The sequence below is a fragment of the Dromiciops gliroides genome, chromosome 2 (genome assembly GCF_019393635.1).
Source record: "Dromiciops gliroides isolate mDroGli1 chromosome 2, mDroGli1.pri, whole genome shotgun sequence".
Lineage (NCBI taxonomy): Eukaryota > Metazoa > Chordata > Mammalia > Microbiotheria > Microbiotheriidae > Dromiciops > Dromiciops gliroides.
The window spans coordinates 180133863-180160081 of NC_057862.1; the positions used below are offsets into that span (position 1 = coordinate 180133863).

General features: G+C 38.6%; 2 protein-coding genes across 2 annotated transcripts; both read right to left on the bottom strand.

The window, feature by feature from the left end:
* Positions 1 to 1232: 1232 nt before the first annotated feature.
* Positions 1233 to 2207, bottom strand: LOC122743003 (olfactory receptor 11H4-like). The gene has a single exon (XM_043987622.1). The coding sequence runs from the start codon at positions 2175 to 2177 to the stop codon at positions 1233 to 1235; it is 945 nt and encodes a 314-aa protein (XP_043843557.1). The 5' UTR covers positions 2178 to 2207.
* Positions 2208 to 21999: 19792 nt separating this feature from the next.
* LOC122743013 (olfactory receptor 11H4-like) lies at positions 22000 to 22974 on the bottom strand. The gene has a single exon (XM_043987638.1). The coding sequence runs from the start codon at positions 22942 to 22944 to the stop codon at positions 22000 to 22002; it is 945 nt and encodes a 314-aa protein (XP_043843573.1). The 5' UTR covers positions 22945 to 22974.
* Positions 22975 to 26219: the final 3245 nt, after the last annotated feature.

The following is a 26219-nucleotide window of genomic DNA, read 5'->3' on the forward strand; positions in this document are numbered from 1 at the left end:
TAAGTGGAAGGGACCCTATGTTATTTATGAAGCTGTAACTAGAGCATGGCAGTCATAATTCAAGATGCCAGCATGAGGGGAGAATGCTTCTCCCCTGCTTTGGTACAGAGACCACTATGCTTGCATTTTTAATTTTTTTGTGGGGCAATGAGAGTTAAGTGACTTGCCCAGGGTCACACAGCTAGTGTCAAGTGTCTGAGGCCGAATTCAGATCCTCCTGAATCCAGGGCCAGTGCTTTATCCACTGTGCCACCTAGCTGCCCCCCAATTTTTTCTTTGTGGTCTGCCTGATATTGGTTTGGTGGAGAGTTGAAGGGAAAGAAGGCATTCTTTTTGGGGGACAGCAAAGGCAATCTTAGAGAAGGCAAGAAAGTGGGCAAGAGAGTAGCAGAGGATTGGTGGCTGGGTCACCCCATCTCCTGGTATTACTACACCTATGGACAGACTGTTCTTTATATGTACTCAATCCCTTGTGTTATTGCTTCTCCTTTCAGATTGTTTCACTATAATCCCCTACTTCAAATTGTTTTTGCTCAGGTGGAAACTTCCTAATTACAGATAATAGTCTTCTTATATTTCTCACAGGATATAGTACAGTGGTAGATACACGCTTCAATAAATGACAAATGATAAAAACCTTGGCTCTATAACTAACTAATTCTTTGAACTTATATGTATATCACCTCATCTTTCTGAGCCTCAGTTTCCTCATCTGTAAAATGAGTGGATTAGGTGATATAATTATGACAATTCCTTTAATTTATTACATTTTATAATATCTATTGTATGATTGATTCATTATAGGAGTACAGTATTGGTGGTTCCAGGGAAAGGTACAATTTTATTGTTGGTTGATTTTTTTTATTTTGAAAATTATACATCCCCATAAATAACCTTTGGGTAAACATATGGTACATACAACAGCAATAAAGGTTCATAGCAATTAATAAACATGCATTTATTAAGCACTACATTAATTCTATTCTGCTTCCCCACTGATGTCATCCATATTGGAAGAACAATTGTGACTTTGGATGTTGAGATTCAATAAGTTGAGGTTCAACTAGATCAAGGTAGGAAAAAATTGAAAGGTAGGAGTTAGCCTAGAGAAAAATTCTTATCTTTACCTCCTCAAAGTGAAAATTGGAGCACTATTAGAAAAAGTGATACTTCTACTAATTGACTTCATTGGAAAATTAAGGCATGGAGTCTCTTAGAAAAATAAAGGCTATTCATGAACTTTGGCTACTTCTCATGCTACAGAAGACTACTTTTAGGGCACATTTCATGTCCTTGTTGCGTAGGCTGTAGATTATGGGGTTTAAGAATGGAGTCATTACTGAATATACCAAAGTAACAATTTTTTGCATCAGAGTTGGGATGCCATATGTTGGGCTCACATACATCACCATGACTGTCCCATAGAACAGAGACACTACCATCAGATGAGATCCACATGTAGAGAAAGCCTTACGCCTGCCAGCTGCTGAAGGCACTTGAAACACAGCTTTAAGTACCAAGGTATAAGATGTGAAAATGTACATAATGGAGAGGAAGAGAACAAGAGAGCTCTGAGTATAGAAGATCAGCTCAGTGATAGGGGCTGGGACACAGGAGAGGGCCATCAATGGATCCATGTCACACAGAAAGTGATCTATGATGTTGGGACCACAGTAGGGCAGTTGGGAGATTAAGAAAATGAGAACTGGGTAGCCAAGGAAGCCAACCAACCAACAGAGAGACACTAGGGTGGCACAACGCCTCCCAGTCATGATGGTTGGGTAGTGCAGTGGGTAGCAGATAGCCAGATACCTATCATAAGCCATCACTGCTAGGAAAAGACATTCAGTTGTACCAAGGGAAAAGAAGAAATAAAACTGTAGGAAGCATCCAGAGAAGGAGATTGCTTTGGTCTTGGAGAGAAAGTTGGCTAACATATTGGGAACAGTAGAAGAAACATACCAAATCTCAAGGAAGGAAAAATTGCCTAGGAGAATGTACATGGGAGAATGGAGTCGCTGGTCCCATATTACTGCACAGATGATGGCTCCATTACCAAGAAGAGTCAGGATGTAGATGACTAAAAGCAGTGAGAAGAGGACAACCTGTATCTCCCAGGAACCAGGGAAGCCTAGGAGGACAAACTCAGTCACAGGGATTGTTCTTGACCTGTTCATGTGTCTTGGAACTGCGGAAAATATAAATAAAGTTATGACAGAGTAATTTTGTGGAGATTCTGAAGCTTTTCTTGGAATAAGGACATTGCCTCAGAGAGTTTGAGGGAGGCAATGTGGCATAGTGGAAAGGGTGCTGAGATTGAAAGATTGAACTTGGAACCATGGAACCTAAGTTTCAATCATAGCTCTGTTAGTTCCTACCTGTGGGAATTTGGACAAGTTGCTAAATCTCTCTGCCTCAGTTTCCTCATCTGTAAAAAGGAAGGGGTTGTACTAGATGATTTGTTAGGTCAACTTTGGATGACTTTCAACTCTAGATCTATGATTCATTGCTCCATGCAGGGGAAAACAGCAATCATTCTGAGAGTAGTTTGGGATAAACCTTGTCCTATTCTAAATGAGCTCTGGGACCATGAGACTCAATGTGACTTGATTCATGATGGCAGAACACTAGGCTCCTTGAATTTCCCAGAGCATTAGAACCAACCAATCTGATTTTCTTATCCTTTGAGGATAAAGGAATGGCTGAACCAATGATAACTACAATGATACTTTTTCCTTGGGCTTTCAGTGCATTGGTGGAAATCACTGCAATTTTCATTATCTTTGAATATCAAAGACAAAGACATAGTTATAAAATTCATTTCTCCCAAATTTTCCTTTTTCTTAATCTGGATAAAACCTTAAAGATCTTTTTTGTAGCTTTTGTTTCATCTTCGAACAGCACTCATTTGTTTCTTTACATAAAGCTCATCAGGGCAGCTAGGTGGCGCAGTGGATAGAGCAATGGCCCTGGATTCAGGAGGACCTGAGTTCAAATCCGACCTCAGACACTTAACACTTACTAGCTGTGTGACCCTGAGCAAGTCACTTAACCCCAATTGCCTCACTAAAAAAAAACAAAAACCCCAAACAAACCCATAGTGCCCATCAATATAATTTCCCACAATCTTATTTTTCTTTTGAGATATCCCCTAAAAGTATTTGAACCAGGAAGGGAGGAAACATTAATATTTAAAAGCTCAACATATTCCCTAGAATTCATCATTTTGGAGAAAAGAAGGGAGAAGAACTAGGATGGAGGTAGGGATGGTGTGAACATTTTTGGCTTCACAGTTTTGTCCTGGCCTCATTTCCTATCTGTTTTCTTTTTCTTTCTTTCTTTCTTTCTTTTTTTTTTGCAGGGCAATGAAGGTTAAGTGACTTGCCCAGGGTCACACAGCTAGTACGTGTCAAGTGTCTAAGGCTGGATTTGAACTCAGGTCCTCCTGAATCCAGGGAAAGTGTTTTATCCACTGCACCACCTAGATCCCCCTCTGTTTTCTTTTGAATGTGGGTATATCAACTCAAGCACCCTACAAGGTATATTTTGAGTTGTTTTGTCAGGAGTGGTAACAGGTTTATGGTGTCCCATCTACTCTTCTATGCAGTCTTCTTTGTAACCAAGTGAATGTTTTTGGAGAACAGTTGATGGGGATAAGGGATCAGTTTATAGCCACAGACAGAATGAAATTATCTTATTCATTTGGTAATAGGACATATACTATGACCTTGCCTTAATGATGATAACACTTTACAAGATTGGGCAGTTATTATTAGCATTATTTTAGAGAGAGTAAATTGAAGCTCATAGCTAGTAAGTGGATATAACTTGAGCAAAGGGCTTCCGACAAATCTAGTACTCAAATTGCACTGTATTATAATCTCTCAAATGAACTGAGCTGGTCAACAATCCGCAGTTAACATGGTATTGACTTTTTTTTTGAAAGCTTCCTTTTAAACCTTACTCTATTTCACTTGCTCAATTAAACCTCCTATTTTGAAAAAATTACTGCATATTTACTGATGTTCTAGAAAAAACAAAACCAAAAATAAAAAGAGGGCATTTGGAAATATTGTTTGAAGTGTCACTGTTCTGCTACTTACCCATATTAATTTTATGTTGTTTACAAAATCTACAGAAAGGAGCTTTCTTCAGATTCAGATTTTCTCTACAGGAAACACACAATAAGGTTAATTTCAACAAGAAAGTATAATTCATTTAATGCCCCCTTTTGAGCATTGAAAATAAACCCAAGCTTTGTCTACAGGTACATATGCTTTGAGAATATGGATGAATGAAAATTTGAACCAGAAGGGCTAAGTTTATTCCCTGACAATAAAGTTACATTAAATATTTAAATGGTTGATTGGGCTGACACTTCACACTCTCATGAAAAAGGTTAGTCATTTAAAATAAAATTCATAAAGTTCAGAATTCAGAGCCTTTAAGGCTGAAAGGTGAAAGGTGTCAAGTTGAGTTTGTCAGATACATGGATCTTGCTTTGAGTCATGTGGTTCAAGTAATTAAAACTTTGTTAATCAAGGAAGAAAAGAAAGAATTTGAAAAGAGAATGCTGACATTTAGAAGGGAAGATGGGGGCTCTTTTATTAGTCCCATGTTGGCGGTTAGTGTGATGAGGAATATTAAAGAGGAAATGAATTTCCAAGTATCTGAGGTCTAAGCAATATCTAGTTTTCTAAGCAAAAATTAGTTTGTAGATTACAGAGTAGGAATCAGTGACACAGAGAGAAGATACTTCTAGGGATGCTTCCAGGAATAGAGACCAAGAGTCTAGTCTCATGACTTTGACCTGGAATCATAATCCTGAAGGGTGAACAATGAAGGGCTTTTTATTGACAAGAATATCAGTATGGGAGAAATTTGCTTATCCATAGGAACATGGAGAAGAAGCATAAATGAACAGTACTTACTATCTCAAATCACCAAGTATGAATCTCCTCCTCCTCCAGTGAACGCTGTGAAATATTTGTTAGTCTTTAGGTTAATTGGTTTAAGTTTCCCTTTTATCATCTCTCTTGTCCACTTCAAATGAAGGTAAAAATGAGCAATAAACTGGACAAATGATGCACAGCTGTAGAGAAGAGGGACCAGGTCTGCTATTCTGCAGGAATTGTTGAAAGGGCTGACACTTTATGGGATATGGTTAGGTGTTTAAGATCATAACAACATCGTTTCTGAAGCTTTCATGACCCATGAATCATTTCTGTAAGGGGAAAAGTCCAAGTCCTCCACCTATTCCTTCTTTTTACTACAAGCAAATGAACAATATCTCATCTCAAGATAACTAACTTTCTTCTTCAATTATACCATGAACCGGATGCGTATGGTATACAGGTAGCTTTAAGAGAGAGAATTCTTCATGGTTAGTGCCAAAATGTGGATTGCTTTCTCAGGAGAATAGGGTATGATATTCATATGCTCATAGTATGTTCAGGATAGAGTAGACTTTAGAGATCATCCAATCTAACTTCTTATTTTTATAGATGAGGAAAACAAGAAGAAAATGACTCGCAAAAAAAAAAAATACCATACAGAAAGTTGGTGGCAAAGCCAGAATCAGAACTAGATCTTTTATCTTCTCCTCTGACAGTCTTTCCAAATTGCTATTTCCTTCTTTGAGTTTTCTTCAGATAGTTCATAGTGACCAATTGGAGCGGGTACATGGAATCAGTCATAGTATTGAGGCATAGCACCCCTTTCTTAGACCCATTGTTGGTGGTATATATTCAGCCTATGGAGAGAGTGAGTTTTTAGTGAAATCTCAGTCACAGGTTCTCTACCTTTGGTGACTCCAAAGAGAAAGCACTGTTGGAGAGCATTGTGCATAATTTATTTTATTCCCTCTACACCTGGATAGCCCCTAAGTCTTGCTTCCTAGGAGTTTTTTTAGCCTCTAGACCTGTGTAAAACACCCTACTTATGTTTAACTCCAGTGATTACTGTGAAATCTTAGGATTCTCCTTGGTGGGTTCAGTATTTTTCATTATTTCCCCCTCCAGAGGACTTCTTCTCTCATGCCCATGGGTCTTCCCATAGTCAGTGTAGATTGGCCCCTAGGGTTTGGCTTGAATGATGGAAAAAAAGAAAAGAAATCAGGGTAAATATCAGGTAGATTTCAGGAGTCCTTCCCTCTATGAAGTGATTGCATTTTTCTTAGAAGTCACCCTCACTGTATCGATATCTCTTTTATTTATATCACCATCACCGTCACTGTCTACATCTACAATCTCTGTCTCTATCTTTCTAATCTACATTTAATAAATAAATAAATAAATAAATAAATAAATAAATAAATAAAGGTAAACAATAGCTCTTTTATAATACCTATTATGTGCTAGGCACTGTGCTGTTATTTTATAAATGTTATTTTCCTTTTTATCCTCTAACAACAACTCTGGGAGGTAGGTGCTATTATTACCCCCATTTTGTAGTTGAAGAAACTCAAGCAAACAGAAGCAAAGTTGTTGTAGTTGTAGTTGTTCAGTCATTCATTTGTGTCCAACTCTTTAACTCTTCATGACCCAATGCACCATAACATGCTAGGCCTTTCTATGCTCCAGTATCTCCCAAAGTCTTCTGCCATCCCCTTCTCCTTTTGCCTTCAATCTTTCCCAACATCAGGGTCTTTTCCAATGAGTCCTGCCTTCTCATTATGTGGCCAAAGTATTTAAACTTCAGCTTTAGTATCTGACCTTCTAATGAATTGTCTGAATTAATGTCTTCAAGTATTGACTCATTTGGTCTCCTTGATGTCCAAGGGGCTCTCAAAAGTCTTCTCCAGTACCACAATTGAAAAGCAGCATTGTCATTCTCAGCTTTCCTTATTGTCCACTCTTATAGCCACATGTTGCTACTGGAAAAACCATTGCTTTGATTTTAGGGACCTTTGTCAGCAAGGTGATGTCTCAAGGCCTTTTAGTATGCTGTACACATTTGCCAAAGCTTTTCTTCCAAGGAGCAAGCTATTTGTTTAGTCAAGAACAAATCAACAAGCATTTATGAAGTGGCTACTAGGTGCCTACCACTGTGCTAAGTCCTGGGGATAGTAATGGAGGCAGAAACAGTGCCAGCCCTTAAGGAGCTCACAAAATGGGGAGCAATGTAGGTATGAAAATCTTAAATTAAATATCTTCCTTTTAACATTCTCAGGTTCCTCATCAATAAAATGAGAATAATAGTAACACCTACCTCAAAGGAATTTTATGAAGATGAAATGAGAGAATATTTGTAAAAAATAAAAAGCTTTTATATCAGTTCCTGGAACATGGTAATTGTAGTATAAATGTTTATTCCCTTCTCTTCCATCCCTCCCCCACCTCCTCAGCTTCAGAATATCTCCCCCTGGACTTCAAGTGCAATGGACAAAATAGTTATTGGACTGAATTAATTGGCTAAACAGAATGTTAATATGAGTTGTGATTTTTTTCCTGTTTCATTGTTGTTATTTGGACATCTTCTGAGCCATAGTCAAACACTACCCATTGCAATACTGACCCATGCATGCAGAGTGGCATAGTGGATGGCCTAAGGAAGGAAGTTAGAAAACAAGCATTTATTAACCACCTAATCTGTGTTGGGGTGAAGATGACCAGTGTTTGAATTCTGTTTCTGATACGTTCTTTCTGTTACCCTAGGCATATCACTTTACTTTTCATTACTCTCAGGCAACTCTCTAAGACTATATACAGCTGGGTGACCCAATGGATAGAGCACTGAACCTGGAGTCAGGAAGACCTTAGTTGAAATCAGACCTCAGACACACTAGTGGTGTGACCCTGGGCAATTCATTCGTACTCTGTCTGCTTCAGTTTCCTCATCTATAATATTGGGAATGATAGCACTTACCTCCCAGGATTGTTGTGAGGATAAACTAGATCATATTTGTTAAGTACTTTGCAAACTTTAAAAGGTTATATAAATGTTAGCTATTATTTTTATTGGTTGGGCCAGCTAGGAGGGCAGAGTGGATAGAGTGTCAGTCCTGGAGTCATGAAGGCTCATCTTCATGAGTTTAAATCTGGTCTCAGACACTTACCATCTGGGTGTCCCTGGTCAAGTCAATTAACCCTGTTTGCCTTAGTTCCTCATGTATAAAATGAGCTGGAGAGGGAAATGGCAAACCATTTTAATATCTCTCCCAAGAAAACCCCAAAAGGGATCAGGAAGGGTCAGACATAGCTGAATAATGATTAAACAACAATAAAAATAATTATTTGTAGAGGGATTTTCCTCCTCTCAGATTCCTCATTTGGGAGTTTTCTAAACTGATGAAATTCTTGGTCCAGATCAAGGGTGGTGGTAAAGAAAAGAGGAGCAAGAGAAAAATAGAGAGGGAGAGAGGGATGGAGGAGGAAAGGAAGAGAGGGGGAGAGGGTTGTACGGAGAGCAAGGGAGATGGAGATAAGTGTAGATATAGTCAAGATCCACATATAGGTATAAATGATTTAGATAATATAGATATAGGTATTGATATAGACATATTTGTAAGTATAGGTATAGATGATATATCTGGGAGCTAGGTAGCATAGTTATGCTCCATGCGGTCATGAAGAATTAAAGAGTTGGACACTAGTGACTCAACAACAACAACACTGATGGCAATGGCAACAATGATGGTGAGGAGAAACAGTTTTCTTCCTTGGTTTCTTTGAGCCACTTTCCTCTCTAGGTACTAAGTTCTGAGGACATCTACAAGTCATGAGCAGGGAAATCTTTGAGAAAAGAACCTCCCTCTTATTTAAGTTAAGTAGGTAAGGTAAGTCAATTTTCTTGGTTTGGGAGTAAAACTATTGTTCTGGGGGATGAAGGGGGAAGTTGCAGATAGATGCACTTGTTAGATAAAGGGGTGAGTTCCAAGTCAAGAAAATTAGCTGTTTTAGGGACTAATTAAAATTGGGCAGAACACAAACTCAGGTAGGGGTATAAGACTAGTATTAGGGCAATAATTGTATCCTTGCTTATATTGTATACTTTTCAGGAGGGTAATAATATTTGAACATTTGGGATGGAGATATAGTGTTGTGCATCTCACATTTCCTTTGTTACTGTGATTCTGCCTTGCTCATAGAACACAGAAACTTCTTTGATGTGGGCATGCCATGCTGGGTGGTCCCATGCCAGTGAATCCCATGTCACACAATTGATTATAAAGTTCTTCAGAGTGACCTTGAGAGTGTTCTTATATTGTTTCTTCTGGCCTCCTTGTGAATGCTTTCCTTATGTGAGTTCTTTGTAAAATAGTCTTTTAGGTAAATATATGTTTGGCATTTGGGCTATGTGACCAGTCCATCAAACTTGCACTCTCTGCAGTAGAGTTTGAGTGCTTGTTAGTTCAGCTCAAGGGAGGACCCAAGTGTTCAGAACTTTATCTGGCCAGAATTATCACATCCACCGATTACCTCCTGAAAGAGATCCCAAATTGAAAACTCCCAGGAACATTATAGCCAAATTCCAGAGCTCTCAGGTCAAGGAGAAAATATTGTAAGCAGCCAAAAAGAAACAATTCAAATATTGTGGAGCCACAGTCATGATAACACAAGATTTAGCGGCTTCTACATTAAAAGATCAGAGGGCTTGGGATATGATATTCCAGAGGGCAAAAGAACTGGGATTACAATTAAGATTTATCTACCCAGCAAAACTGTGTATAATCCTTCAGGGAAAAAATGAGAATTCAATGAAAGAGAGGACTTTCCATCATTCTTGATGAAAAGATCTTGAGCTGAATGGAAAATTTAACTTTCAAATGTAAGACTCAAAAGAAGCATAAAAAGGTAAACAGGAAAAAGAAATCATAAGGGATATTAAAAGGTTAAAGTGTTTATTTTCCTAGAAGGGAAGATACTTGTAACTCATAAGAACTTTCTGATTATTAGGGCAGCTGGATGGAATATATTTAGACAGAGGGCACAGGTGAGAGTTGAATGTGAAGGGATTATAGCTTTAAAAAAATTAAGGGGTGGGGCAGGTAGGTGGTGCAGTGGATAAAGCACTGGCCCTAGATTCAGGAGGACCTGAGTTCAAATCTGGCCTCAGTCACTTGACACTTAGTAGCTGTGTGACTCTTGGTAAGTCACTTAACCCTCATTGCCTCACAAAAAACCCCAAAAAACAAAAAACAAAACCAAAAAAATTAAGGGGGTGAGAGAAGAATGCACTGGGAGGAAGGGAAAGGGACAGGTGGAATATGGTAAAGTATCTCATATAAAGGAAGCAAGGGAATGATTATATATTAGAGGGGAAAATGGGGGAGGTGCTGGGGAGTGAGTGAACCTTACTCTTATCAGATTGGCTCAAAAACAGAATAACATAAACATTAAATTGGGTATAGAAATCTATCTTACCCTGCAGGAAAGTGGGAGGGGAAGGGGATAAGGGGTGTGTGTGTGTGTGTGTGTGTGTGTGTGTGTGTGTGAGATATAAGGGAAAGCAGATTTGGGGGGCAGTCAGAAGCAAAACACTTTTGAGGAGTGACAGGGTAAAAGGAGATAGAGAATAGAGTAAATAGTGTGGGGAGGCAATAGGGGGAGGGAAATACAGTTAGCAATAGTAACTGTATCATGCCACATATCTCTTTTTATCATGCTACATATCTCCAAGAATGAAATATAGGGGCAGCTAGGTGGCACAGTGGATAGAGCACTGGCCCTGGAGTCAGGAGCACCTGAGTTCAAATCTTACTAGCTGTGTGACCCTGGGCAAGTCACTTAACCCCAATTGCCTCACTTAAAAAAAAATGCAGAAAGAATGAAATACAATGGGAGTACTATGACCACGAGAGGGCAGCAGAGTATAAGGGAAAAGGATAGCTATCTCTTGAATGTAAAAATTACTTGGGTCCAAGAATGCTGAAGGCAGAGGAAGGGTGAGGATTTTGGTAGAGTGGGTAAATGCAGATAGGGATATTTGTCCTTATTGCCATTGATTATCTCCATTTTACAGCTGGAATTTCCACTTCTAGAGGCTGGTCACGTAGTACCTAGTAGTGACTCTAGGATTTGTCACAAATATAAATGAGCAAGCTTTATTTTTTTCCTTTTGGTTTTTTTTTTTTTTTGCAGGCAATGGGGGTTAAGTGACTTGCCCAGGGTCACACAGCTAGTAAGTGTCAAGTGTCTGAGGCTGGATTTGAACTCAGGTACTCCTGAATTCAGGGCCAGTGCTCCATCCACAGCAAGCTTTATTTTTGAGAACAGAAGTTACTCTTCCTAGACTTCCTCCCTTCATAGCCCTCGGAAGTAATGACGGAGTTAACCCCTTCTGTCCACAAGTCTTGGCAAGAACTTGTTTATGCTGTACCAGGGGTTTTGGTGATAGCAATGTTGGCGGAACTTAACAGTGTAATAGGGGTTACCCACAGGTGAATGTTTAACAACAGGCTCTTCTTGTGGGGAAAATGTTTACAGGACACACTTTTACATTTAATCTGAATTGCTAACATTTTCTCCTTCACTTTCTTAAATCTAAACAACCAATAAAATAATAAGCCAAGCACTGATTGACAGTATTTGCTGATTTACAAGGTGTAAATGCTTACACTGAAAATTTAACAATCTTTTGAACCTCTGAACTCATATCTATGTTTCATCTGAGATTCAGACTTCTTGCCTTGAATCAAACCCAATTCTTGAAGCCTTTAAGGAGGGGTGGATGTGTTGGTGAAGTAAAGACAATATAGAAAGGGTGTAAGGATTATCCTCAATAATAGGTGGGATATAATGCAGCTGAATCAGCCAAGGCTGGGAGGTGGGGGAGGGGGCTTAGGTGTTATGAGGATATCGAAAGCCAGAGGCAATGGAGTCGAGAAGGTCATCAGGACAGAGAGGGACTGCTCTTGCTTGGCCACTGTCATTTCTTGTTGATACAGTAGTGTTATTTAGTCAGGAGTCATTCCTTGAGGCAAGCACTGATACAGGAGAGGGTTGAGATATGGTTTGAGTACAGCACTTGGCAGGAAGAAAAGTTACCAGAGCAATTTCTTTTCTTTTCTTTTCTTTTCTTTTCTTTTCTTTTCTTTTCTTTTCTTTCTTTTTTTTTTTTGCAGGGCAACACAGCTAGTGTCAAGTGTCTGAGGCTGGATTTGAATTCAGGTACTCCTGAGTCCAAGGCCAGTGCTTTATCCACTGTGCCACCTAGCTGCCTGCAATTTCTTTTTGCACTGAGACTTCTTCCAGATCATGTTCCCGTGGCATGAGTAAGAGCTGAGTTACCCTGAAATCATGAGTTCTCTCCATAGACTATGCCTCTCTTGAAGGAAATGATTTTTTTTTTTTAGTGAGGCAATTGGGGTTAAGTGACTTGCCCAGGGTCACACAGCTAATAAGTGTTAAGTGTCTGAGGCCAGATTTGAACTCAGGTACTCCTGACTCCAGGGCCGGTGCTCTATCCACTGCACCACCTAGCTGCCCCAAGGAAATGAATTTAATACCATTTGAGAATTGTATTTTATTTTACAGACCCCCCTTTTACTTGTTTCTAGGGAGTAAGTAAACACTGGGACTAAACAACTGAATTATGTCTTTTCTATAACTCCTGGGTTCAGAGCCTAACTATAAACTAGCCATATCTGACCTGGGACTGGGAGTAGCTGAGGGTAGAGCAGCATGATTGTATTTAAATATGTTGTGATTTTATTCTCTTTTATAGATGCTTTTCCTATGAGTAAAAACTGCATACTGTAGTATATGTAGTTTCTTGTCTGGGTGCTTGACTCCATTAAGGCCTTGAAAGATACATATAAAATGGTGTATAGTGAAGTGAGCAGAACCTAGAGAACATTGTGCACAGAGACAACAATATTGTTTGATGAAGAACTGTTTATGACTTGACTTTTCTCAATAATACAATGATCCAAGACAATCCTAAAGGACTATTGATGAAACATACTATCTACTTCCACAGAAAGAACTGATATTAATGGAACAGACTGAAGCATACTATTTTTTCCTTTCTTTCAATTTCTTCTTTTAATCAAGTTTTCTTGTACAAAATGACAAATATGGTAATAATGTGCATAATCATACATGTATAACTCATCCCTGATTACTTGCCATCTCAGGGAGGGGGCTGGGGAGAGAATGAAGGAAGCATAAAAATTGGAACCCCAAAATATAAATAAAAATGTTTATTACATTAAAAAAAGAATCAGTGAAATCCAGCAGTTTCCTGGATGGGAAGGGGTTTTCCCAGTGGGTATGATTCAATAACTATTTTTCTTAGAAAAATTCACACTGACTACACTGCCTAGACCAATGATAGGAATGTAGCAACACCATTAAAAAGGACAAGCTTGCCCAATATATAAATGATCACAGGTATCTAACGATTGGAATGACGCCACCTGCTGGAGACTTACTGTAGAAAAGCTCTGCCATGAGGTGAAGGCCTCTGAGGGTAAGACCATGCATCTTTTCTTTGGCATCAGGAAGTGACGTTTGTTTGTGGGAGGAAGAAGTGGGAGCCTGGTGCTCTGACTCTCACTCTTTCCTGAGGACTCAGGTGGAGAAGGGAGCTAGAAATGCGCTCACCCTTTAATAGATAGATGAATGTAGGCCTTTCTCTCTTTTTTTTAACCAAATTCTTATTCTCCTTAATAAATGCTTAAAAGTCTAACTCTTGCTAAAGCTTATAATTTATTGGCGACCACTCATTAGATTTTAGATAGACTAGCTAGAATTTTAGCCTTTACAGGTATAAATGGATAATTTTCAAAGGAAGAAACCAAAACTATCTATTTAAATCATATAAAAATGCTCTAAATCACTAATAACTGGGAAAATGCAAACTAAATAAAGTAACTTTGAGGTTCTACCTCTTACCTAGCAGAATACCAAAGGTGACAAAAGAGGAAAATGACAAATGCTGGAGGGGCTGTGAAAAAAAAAACACAACATAGTACGCAAGTGGTGGAACTGTGAATCAGCATAGCCATTCTGGCAAGCAATTTAGAACTATGATGAGAAAGTTACCAAACTGTGCATGTCTTTTGACCCAGCTATAGCAGTACTAGACTTATACCCCTGAAGAAACCAAAAAAAGAGGAAAAGGATCTATATGTTCACAAATATTTATGGTGGTTGTTTTCATGGTAGTCAAAAATGGAAAACTAAAGGGGTATTCCTCTTAGGGAATGGTTAAATATGTTGTTCTATATGAAAGTAATGGAACACTATTGGTCCATAAGAAATGATGAAATGGACAATTTCATATGAAACTGTGAAGAGTTCTATGGACTGATGCACAGTGAAGAGAACAGAAGTAGAACAATTTTTACAATACCATTAATGAAAAAAAATTTCAAAAATTTTAGAACTCTGATCAGTACAATGATAAATCATGAGTCCCAAAGAATGAAACCATTCATTTCCTGACCAAGAAGGGATAAACTTAAAATGCAGAAAGAGACAGAGAGACATACATTTTTGGGCATGGCTAATATAGGAATTTGTTTTGCTAGATGACATAGATATGTACTGAGGGATTTTACTTAATGGGGTAGTTTAATAGAACAGGTACAATAATAAAAAAACTGTTGCTTGAAAAATAAAAAAAAATTAGTTAAAAATACATTAAAAAAAGGGGGGGTAAAGAATGGGTTAGGAGAAAAAGGTTCCCAGTTTTCTGGGAACTACAGAGAACTCGTCACTTCACCTGAGTTCCCTCTGTTGGGTGGAATGCAAAATTGCCAGTATGAACCTGGGACTTCATAATGCTTATTTTTATTTATTTATTTTTTAGTGACTGGGATCAGGATGGGATGGCTAAAACTGGATTAGAGGAAGTGGCAGAATCCATCTTTTCTACCTCCTTACAGTTGAGTAATCTGTTCCTTTACCTTTCTATTACAATGATCAATCTGTAAAACGAGGGGTTTAGACTCAATGCTTATGAGGCCCCTTTGGCCCAATATCTATGATCCTATGATTCTTTGATCCTTTGGACTCTTAGCAAATCCTTCTTATCAATTAGGCCTACTTCTCCATTTTCAGCCCTACCCATACCACAAGGTGATAACACCTCCCATGTGCAATCATTTCCCCTGTATTCTTTCTCTGATATTCTTTTTATATACTTGGTCTGCATATTCTTTTTTTTTTTTATGGGGCAATGGGGGTTAAGTGACTTGCCCAGGGTCACACAGCTAGTAAGTGTCAAGTGTCTGAGGCCGGATTTGAACTCAGGTACTCCTGAATCCAGGGCCGGTGCTTTATCCACTGCGCCACCTAGCTGCCCCCTTGGTCTGCATATTCACTGAATTTTGTACTTCTTTCCATAACTCTGAGAAAAATAGTTAATGAAATTGGGGCCTTAGGGACTATAATTCTCTTCTAGGGAAGAATACTAGTTTCCTACATGACTATTGCAAAGGGAAGAGATATTTTATCAACTCCAAAGAAAATTTATGACAGATCATATACATATTCAAATAGATTAATTATTGTATCACTTAATGGTGGTTTTTTTTGGCAGGGCAATGAGGGTTAAGTGACTTGCCCTGGGTCCCACAGCTAGTAAGTGTCAAGTGTCTGAGGTCAGATTTGAACTCACGTCCTTCTGAATCCAAGGCGGGTGCCACCTAGTTGCCCCTACTTAATGTTTTAAGAGGTTTTCCCAGCTGGGAAAACAAAATCTCGGGAAATAATTTACCTAAACTCTTACTGAGTGTGAATGCAGAAACAATAGTAAGCCAGTGCCCTTTCCTCAGTCTATATCCTTGTTTACCTTTCTGCAGTTTTACACTGCATCTTTCTAGGTATACTCTTTTCTTTGGCTTTGGTGACATTGCTTTCTCCTGCTTCTCCTATTCTTTCTCTGACTACTCCTTCTTCATTTCCTAATTTAATTCGTCTTATTTTTTCTTCCTTTTATGTCTTCCAAAATAGATATTTATCTCCAATAATTTGTCTCTTTCTATTCTCTCAATGATCTTATCTACTTCCATGACTTAAGTTATCCCCTCTCTGGAAATGATATACAAACCTATACATTCAGGCCTCATCTCCCCATGCTGAACTCCAGTCCTATATTTTCAATCACCTATTGTACTTCTCTACCTGAATAACCTGATAAGGCCATGTATCCAGAATAGAAAAAACATTTCTCTCTGCAATCATTTCTTTTTCATAGGGTTTTTTTTCCAGCAACAAACATTTATTTTATTTTCCAGTTACATGTAAAGGTACTTTTCAACATTCATTTTTCATAAGATTTAGAGTTCCAAATTTTTCTCCCTCCCTCCCTCCCTTTCCTCCCCCCTCCACACAATTGCAACCAGGTTATATATGTACAATCCACAAGTGTTCTTTATATCAGTTCTTTCCATAGGGGTGCATAGTAAGCTTCCTTATTAGTTCCTTGGGATCGTCTTGGATCATTGCATTGCTGAGAGTAGTTAAGTCATTCACAATTGCTCATTGAACAATACATCGATGTTCATTAGTCTTTCAAAGTTTTTCGGGGATCATCCTGTTTGTCATTTCCTGTAGCACAAGTCCATTCCACTACAATCATATAGCACAGCTTTTTCCATCATTCCTCAATTGATGGACATTCCCTTGATTCTCAATTCTTAGCCTCCACCAAGAGTTTCTATAAATATTTTTTGTACAATTTCCCCCTTTTCTCTTTTTCATGATTACTATTGTTAACTGTTTCCCTTCCATCCTATTCCCTTCCCCATGATATTTATTCTATTATCCATCTTCTTTCATCTTATCACTCTTCAAAAGGGATTTGTTTCTGTCTGTCCCCTCCCCCACCTCTGCCCTCCCTTCTTTTGCCCATCTCTCTCTCTCTTTTTTTTTTTTTTGCAGGGCAGTGGGGGTTAAGTGACTTGCCCAGGGTCACATAGCTAGTAAGTGCCAAGTGTCTGAGGCTGGATTTGAACTCAGGTACTCCTGAATCCAGGGCCAACGCTTTAACCACTGCGCCATCTAGCTGCCCCCTGCCCATCTCTCTTTATCCCCTTCCCCTCCTGTTTTCCTGCAGGGTTAAAGAGATTACTCTACCCAATTGAGTGTGTACATTATTCCCTCCTTGAGCCAATTCTAATGAGATTGAGGTCTTTGAGCCAATTCTGATGAGTGTTAGGCTCATTTACTGCCCAGATTAAATAGATTACTCCACCCAGTTGGGTGTGTCTATTAGTCCCTCCTTGAGGCAGCTCTGATGAGTTTAAGGTCTTTGAGCCTTTTCTGATGAGTGTAAAATTAATTTACTTCCCTGCTCCTCTCCCATCTCTTTCCCTGCTCCATAAGCCTTTTCCTGTTTCTTTCATGTAGGATTTTGCTTCTGCCCTTCCCCCTCCCCCAGTGAATTTTCTTCACCCCTCAATTTAATCCTAAAGATGTCATCATCTAGTTAAGTGATACCCAGGGGTATCCCAGCCAAAACCCGGCCTCAGACACAAGACAGTCCTCCACCGTATGACCCCAGGTATGTCTCCCAGCTCCAATTTTTTATGGTCCTCTAGGGTCTTGTATTTGAAAGTCAAATTTGCCATTCAATTCAGGTCTTTTCATCACAAATATCTGAAAGTCTTCTTTTTCATTAAAGTCCCAATTTTTCCGCTGAAAGATTATGATGAGTTTTGCTGGGTAGGTGATTTTTGGTTGTAATCCCATTTCCTTTGCCCTTTGGAATATCATATTCCATGCCCTCCGGTCTTTTAATGTAGAAGCTGCTAGATAGATCTTGTGCTATCCTGACTGGGGCTCCACAGTACTTGAATTCTTTCTTTTTGGCAGCTTGCAATATTTTCTCCTTGACCTGAGAGCTCTGGAATTTGGCTATAATATTCCTAGGAGTTTTCCTTTTGGGATCTCTTTCTGGAGATGATTGGTGGATTTTTTCAATTTCTATTTTAGCTTCTTCTTCTAGAATTTCAGGGCAATTTTCTCTGAGAATATCTTGGAAGATGATGTCTAAGATCTTTCCTTGATCATGGTTTTCAGGAACACCAATAATTTTCAAATTATCTCTCCAGGACCTATTTTCCAGGTCAGCAGTTTTTCCCAGAAGATATTTCACATTGCCCTCTATTTTTTTATTCATTTGGATTTGCTTTATTGTGTCTTGATTTCTCATAAAGTCACTGGCTTCCATTTGTTCAATCCTCATTCTTAGGCAATTATTTTCATCAGAGAGCTTTTGTACCTCCTTTTCCATTTGGCCAATTTGGCTTTTCAAGCTGTTGACTTTTTTCTCATGTCTTTCCTGCATCTCCCTTATTTCTCTTTCCATTTTTTCCTCTACCTCTCTAACTTTATCTTCAAAGTCCTTTTTGAGCACGTCTATGGCCTGAGACCAATTCATATTTTTCTTGGAAGCTTTAGATATAGGGGCCCTGATGTTGACATCTTCCTCTGAGGGTGCCCCTCGGTCTTTCTTGTTACTGAAGAAACTTTCTATGGTCCTCACCTTTCTCTGTCTGCTCATCTTGCTTTTCTTTTACTTGACTTTTAGCTCCTTAAAGTGGGGGCACTGTTTCCAGGCTGCAGTATCCCAAGCTTCAGAAGTCCCAGGTGGTATGATTTAAGGAGAATCAGGTTCTTTACTCGCCAGGCCTGTTCCCTGGTCCTTAGATGACCCCAGACCAACTTGCTATTCAACCAGCTTTGTGTGTTGTGGTTGTCAGCTCCAATGAGCCTGTGCCCCTCCTCCACCTGGGCCACTGCTACTTGAGCCTACATCCTGGTTCTCAGCAGGGGTGTAAAATCCAAGTTCTGCCTCAGCACCAGCATAGACCCCTGTAGTCTCTCCCCTGCCCAGGGCTCAGCCCTCTCACCAGACTGTGAGCTTAATTTCAGATGACACTGGTGCTTCAGCTTATTCAGAGGCTCTGTGGGTCTCCTTCTCTGGTGAGGCCTTCCCCGGGACTGGATCTGTGTCAGGGTGACTGTGGGGTTGGGCTCGACTCCTGTATTAGCCCAGCAACTCCCTCCTTCTGACCTTCCAAACTGTTCTTGGTTAGAAGATGATTTCGGCACATTCTTCTGTGAGTTTTGCTGCTCCGGACATTTTCCTATGGCATTATTTGGATGTTTTTTGGAATGATCATGTCATGAGCTTGGGAGCTCACTGCCTTTCCTCCACCATCTTGGCTCCACCCCAGAAAACCATATGGTTTCTTTATTTCTGTTAATGGCACCATTATTAACCAGGCTTGGGATCTCAGTATGTTTTTCAATCTTCCCTTTCCCAAATCTGTTACTTTCCAATTACCTGCTAATTCCTGTTGATTCTATTTCCCTAATATTTCTTGCACCTGCCCACTGTACAACATTCTCACTGATGTCATTCCAGTTCATGTACATGCCCTCACTACCCCTTTCTGCAATATTGTAATAACTTTTTTTATGGTTTTCTTTCATCTGGTGTCTTCCTTTTCTAATATATCTTTCACACCTTTCACACCTTGTTTCCTAGTTTGGCTAGCTCATCTAGGCATTTTGTACCTTTATACTTTACTTATATACTTACTTACATCAGGGGACTATTTAACAACTCATTCAAAGACTAGTGGCACATCTATATGCCTTCTCCCTTCTCACCTTGCCAGAGCAGAGAAGAGGATGTTAGCATTCTTTACTCTGGCATTGATACCCAAAGGACTCCTACATTTATAAGGTTTCTTTAGTAAGGAATTTAAGGTTTTCCACAATCTGGATCCAACTGACTTTTTATTCTTGTTTCATAGATAATTATATTTCATATTATTCTCCTAGAATCTAATAACTTCTTACCTGAATTATTCCAATAGCTCCCAATTTTCTTCCTGATGCCAGTCTTTTAACTTTTAAACCCATTCCTATCTCTGCTTCTTTTTTTCTTTCTTTCTTTCTTTCTTTCTTTCTTTCTTTCTTTCTTTCTTTCTTTCTTTCTTTCTTTCTTTCTTTCTTTCTTTCTTTTTTTTTTGTGGGCCAATGGGGATTAAGTGACTTGCCCAGGGTAGCTTTACTTCTTACTACCTATGTGACTTTGGAAAAATCACTTTCACTTTAAGTCTCAGGATCATTCCCGGCCCCCCCCCACCCCTCCCCCTCCGCCGTGTCCCCTGATTGTTGGATGAGATAACCTCTAAGGTGTCTTCTGACTCTAAAACTATAGTTGTATAATCTATCCTGCATATTAATGCTGGACTAAAACACAACTTTCATGATGTCACTTCTCTGTTCAACAACCTAAAATAGCTTTCTATTTTCTACCCCATTAAATCAAAGTGCCTCAGTCTGGCTTTCAAGGTCTTCCATAATCTGATCCCATTTTATTTATCATCAACTTATTTCCCATTACTCCCTAACATGAACCTTTTGTTATAGAGAGTTTGATGTCATAAGTGTCTCATAAGCAAGTCAGGTCTGTTGTTATGTTGTTCCTATCATTATTCTTTTCCCCAAGCATAAGTCTACCCAGTTACTTTCCATTTCAAGGTTCAGATCATCTCACCTTTCTTTTGACTTCTTCAATTACTCTATTCTAAATAGAAATATTTAAAGTAGCTCTTTTCATGGTAGTAAAAAAATTAGAAACTAAAGGAGTATCCTGTTAGGGAATGGTTAAACAAATTGTGGTATATGAATATCATACAATATTATTGGCCCATAAAAATGATATAATGATCAACTTTAGAGGAAATTGGTAAGATTTTTTATGAATTCTTAAAAGAATAATTTTATAATCTTATAAGCATAATAATATAAATGATATATATTTTATACAAGTTAGACTGTAAAACTATATTGTCATATATTATTCTCCAGTTTTTTTTGTAGTTAGTGGAAGGGACTCTATGTAATTTACAAAGCTGTAACTAGAGCATGCCAGTCAGAACATGAGGTGCCAGCATGAGGAGAGCATGCTTCTTCCCTGCTATGGTACAGAGACCACTATGTCTGTGTTTTTTCTTTGTGGTCTACCTGATCATGGTTTGGAGAAAGTTGAAGGGGAAGAAGGCAATCTTTTTTTTTTGTGGGCAGCAAAGGCAATCTTAGAGAAGGCAAGAGAGTGGTCAAGAAAGTAGCAAAGGATTGGTGGATGGATCATCTCATCTCCTAGTATTACTATACCTGTGGCCAGACTATCCTTCATGTGTATTCAACCCCTTATGCTGCTACTTCTTTTCACTACAATCCTACAATTTGTCCCCTCCTACAAATTGTTTTTGCCCCAGGTGGGAAATTCCTAATCATACGTTATATTCCCCTTATATTTCTCAAAGGACTTAATATAGTGGTAGATACTAGGGTGAAAAAATGATGAATGATAGGGGCAGCTAGATGGCGCAGTGGATAGAGCACCGGCCCTGGAGTCAGGAGTACCTGAGTTCAGATCCGGCCTCAGACACTTAATACTTACTAGCTGTGTGACCCTGGGCAAGTCACTTAACCCCAATTGCCTCACTAAAAAAAAAAAATGATGAATGATAAAAATGCACTTTATCTTTCTGGCCTTTAGTTTCCTTACCTGTAAAATAAGTGGATTGGGTGATATAATTATTACAATTACTCTCATTTATTACATTCTATAATATCTATTGAATAATTGATTCATTTGAGGAGTGCAGGTGATTCCAGGGAAAGGTATTATTTTATTATTGGTTGATTTTTTTTTATTTAAAAAAGTATACATTCCCATAAACAACCTTTGGGGAAATATATGGTACATACAATAGCAATAAAGATTCATGGCAATCAATAAACATGCATTTAATAAGCGCTACATTAATTCTATTCTGCTTCCCCACTGATGTCATCCATATTGGAAGAACAATTGTGACATTGGATGTTGAGATTCAATAAGTTGAGGTTCAACTAGATCAAGGTAGGAAAAAATTGAAAGGTAGGAGTTAGCCTAGAGAAAAATTCTTATCTTTACCTCCTCAAAGTGAAAATTGGAGCACTATTAGAAAAAGTGATACTTCTACTAATTGACTTCATTGGAAAATTAAGGCATGGAGTCTCTTAGTAAAATAAAGGCTATTCATGAACTTTGGCTACTTCTCATGCTACAGAAGACTACTTTTAGGGCACATTTCATGTCCTTGTTGCGTAGGCTGTAGATTATGGGGTTTAAGAATGGAGTCATTACTGAATATACCAAAGTAACAATTTTTTGCATCAGAGTTGGGATGCCATATGATGGGCTCACATACATCAGCATGACTGTCCCATAGAACAGAGACACTACCATCAGATGAGATCCACATGTAGAGAAAGCCTTACGCCTGCCAGCTGCTGAAGGCACCTGAAACACAGCTCTAAGTACTAAGGTATAAGATGTGAAAATGTATATAATGGAGAGAAAGAGGAAAAGGGAGCTCTCAGTATGGAAGATCAACTCTGTGATGGGGGCTGGGACACAGGAGAGGGCCATCAATGGATCCATGTCACACAGAAAGTGATCTATAATGTTGGGACCACAGTAGGGCAGTTGGGAAATTAAGAAAATGAGAACTGGGTAGCTAAGGAAGGCAACCAACCAACAGAGAGACACTAGGGTGGCACAACGCCTCCCAGTCATGATGGTTGGGTAGTGCAGTGGGTAGCAGATAGCCAGATACCTATCATAAGCCATCACTGCTAGGAAAAGACATTCAGTTGTACCAAGGGAAAAGAAGAAATAAAACTGTAGGAAGCATCCAGAGAAGGAGATTGCTTTGGTCTTGGAGAGAAAGTTGGCCAACATATTGGGAACAGTAGAAGAAACATACCAAATCTCAAGGAAGGAAAAGTTGCCTAGGAGAATGTACATGGGAGAATGGAGTCGCTGGTCCCATATTACTGCACAGATGATGGCTCCATTACCAAGAAGAGTCAGGATGTAGATGACTAAAAGCAGTGAGAAGAGGACAACCTGTGTCTCCCAGGAACCAGGGAAGCCTAGGAGGACAAACTCAGTCACAGGGATTGTTCTTGACCTGTTCATGTGTCTTGGAACTGTGGAGAATATAAATAAAGTTATGACAGAGTAATTTTGTGGAGATTCTGAAGCTTTTCTTGGAATAAGGACATTGCCTCAGAGAGTTTGAGGGAGGCAATGTAGTATAGTGGAAAGGGTGCTAAGATTGAAAGACTGAACTTGGAACCATGGAACCTAAGTTTCAATCATAGCTCTGTTAGTTCCTACCTGTGGGAATTTGGACAAGTTGCTAAATCTCTCTGCCTCAGTTTCCTCATCTGTAAAAAGGAAGGGGTTGTACTAGACGATTTGTTAGGTCAACTTTGGATGACTTTCAACTCTAGATCTATGATTCATTGCTCCATGCAGGGAAAACACAATAATCATTCTGAGACTAGTTTGGAGGCAAACCTTGTCTTATTCTAAATGAGCTCTGGGACCATGAGACTCAATGTGATTTGATTCACGATTGCAGAACACTAGGCTCCTTGAATTTCCCAGATCATTAGAATCAACCAATATAATTTTCTTATCCTTTAAAGCTAAAGGAATTGTTGAACCAAAGTTACAAACAGTTTAATCTTTTCCTTGGGCTTTCAGTGCATGGATGGAAATCACTGCCATTTTCATCATCTTTGAATATCAAAGATAAAGATGTAGTTATAGAATTAATTTCCCTCAAATTTTCCTTTATATCTGGTTAAAACTTTAAAGATTTGTTCTGTAGCTTTTGTTTTATCCTTGAACAGCATTCATTTGTTCCTTTGGAGCAATCATGTCATGAGTTCTGAGAGCTTCTCACTTGTTTCTTTACATAATGCCCATCAATATAATTTCCCACAATCATATTTTTCTTCTGAGATATCCCCTAGAAGTATTTGGACCAGGAAAGGAGGAAACATTAATATTTAAAAGCTCAGCATATTCTCTAGAATTCATCATTTTGTGAACTACACAATTATAGCTAGAAACCAATTTTCTTTACATAAATTTCTAGGCCACTTTGGAAAGGATATAGGCCCTATCTTAGCAGGATGTAAACAAGTGTGTTGTGATTCAAAGGGGTGCAGGATGCAGTTTTCAGCCCCCAAATAACCACACTATCTATATAATTCAACCATCATAGCTATATTCCTAGGGTCTTATACTCTTTCCCAACTTTTAGTCTTTTTTTTTTTTTTAGGCAGAAATATTCTGGAAGGTGGAGGGTTGGTTTAACTTTGAGTCATTATTAGGGAATACCTTAATTATCAGGAAACACTTTAGCTGAGATTAGTTCATTCATTCATTAGTTGATAAACTTTAGGAGAAGAATTAGTATGGAGCTAGGGAAGGTGTGAAATTTTCTGGCTTCACAGTTTTTTTCCTGGTTTCATTTCCTATCTGTTTTCTTTTGAATGGGGATATATTGACTCAAGTACCCTACAAGGTACATTTTGAGTTTTTTCATCAGTAGTGGTGATGGATTTTGGTGATCCATCTACTCTCCTATCCAGTCTTCTCAGTAAGCAAGTGAATGTTTCTGGAGAACAGTTGATGGGATAAGGCATCAGTTTATAGTCACAGATAGAATTTAATTAACTTGTTCAGATAGGACCTATATCATGACCTTGGGTCATGATAATAACACTTTATATATAACCTTGTGAAAAAAGCTGAGCAGATCTTATTAGTCCTATTTTAGAGATGAGTAAACTGAGGCTCATGGAAGGGATGAAACTTGAGCAAAGGGCTTCTGGCAAATCTAGTACTCAAATTGCACTGTATCATAATCTCTCAAATCAACTGAGCTGGTCAACCACCCACAGTTAACACAGTATTGACTTTTTTTTTTGAAAGCTTCCTTTTAAACCTTACTCTATTTCACTTGCTCAATTAAACCTCCTATTTTGAAAAATTACTGCATGTTTACTGATGTTCCAGAAAAAACAAAACCAAAAATAAAAAGAGGGCATTTGGAAATATTGTTTCAAGTGTCACTGTTCTGCTACTTAGCCATATTAATTTTATGTTGTTTACAAAATCTACAGAAAGGAGGTTTCTTCAGATTCAGATTTTCTCTACAGGAAACACACAATAAGGTTAATTTCAATAAGAAAGTATAATTCATTTAATGCCCCCTTTTGAGCATTGAAAAGAAACCCAAGTGGGGGCAGCTAGGTGGCACAGTGGATAAAGCACCAGCCCTGGATTCAGGAGGACCTGAGTTCAAATCCAGCCTCAGACAAGTGTCTGACACTTACTAACTGTATGACCCTGGGCAAGTCACTTAACCCTCATTGCCCCCCACACACAAAAAATTAAACCCAAGCTTTGTCTACAGGTACATATGCTTTGAGAAAACGGATGGATGAAAATTTAAACCAGAAGGGCTAAGTTTATTCCCTGACAATAAAGTGACATTAGATATTTAAAGGGTTGATTGGGCTGACAAGATACTTCACACTCTCACAAAAAAAGTTAGTCATTTTAAAAAAGTTATACAATTTATAAAGATCAGAATTCAGAACCTATAAACTAAGGCTGAAATGTAAAAGGTGTCAAGTTGAGTTTGTCAGATACATGGATCTTGCTTTGTGTCATGTGGTTCAAGTAATTAAATCTTTGTTAATCAAGGAAGAAAAGAAAGAATTTGAAAAGAGAATGCTGACATTTAGAAGGGAAGATGGGGGTTCTTTTATTAGTCCCATGTTGGTGGTTAGTGTGATTGAAGAGGAAATGAATTTCCAAGTATCTGAGGTCTAAGCAATATCTAGTTTTCTAAGCAAAAATTAGTTTGTAGATTACAGAGTAAGAATCAGTGACACAGAGAGAAGATACTTCTAGGGATGCTTCCAGGAACAGAGACCAAGAGTCTAGTCTCATGACTTTGACCTGGAATCATAATCCTGAAGGGTGAACAATGAAGGGCTTTTTATTGACAAGAATACCAGTATGGGAGAAATTTGCTTATCCATAGGAACATGGAGAAGAAGCATAAATGAACCGTACTTACTATCTCAAATCACCAAGTATGAATCTCCTCCTCCTCCTCCACTGAACGCTGTGAAATATTTGTTAGTCTTTAGGTTGATTGGTTTAAGTTTCCCTTTTATCATCTCTCTTGTCCACTTCAAATGAAGGTAAAAATGAGGCAATAAACTGGACAAATGATGCACAGCTGTAGAGAAGAGGGACCAGGTCTGCTATTCTGCAGGAATTGTTGAAAGGGCTGACACTTTATGGGGATATGGTTAGGTGTTTAAGAATGTAGTATTCCCCACTCCTTAAGATCATAACAACATCATTTCTGAAGCTTTCAT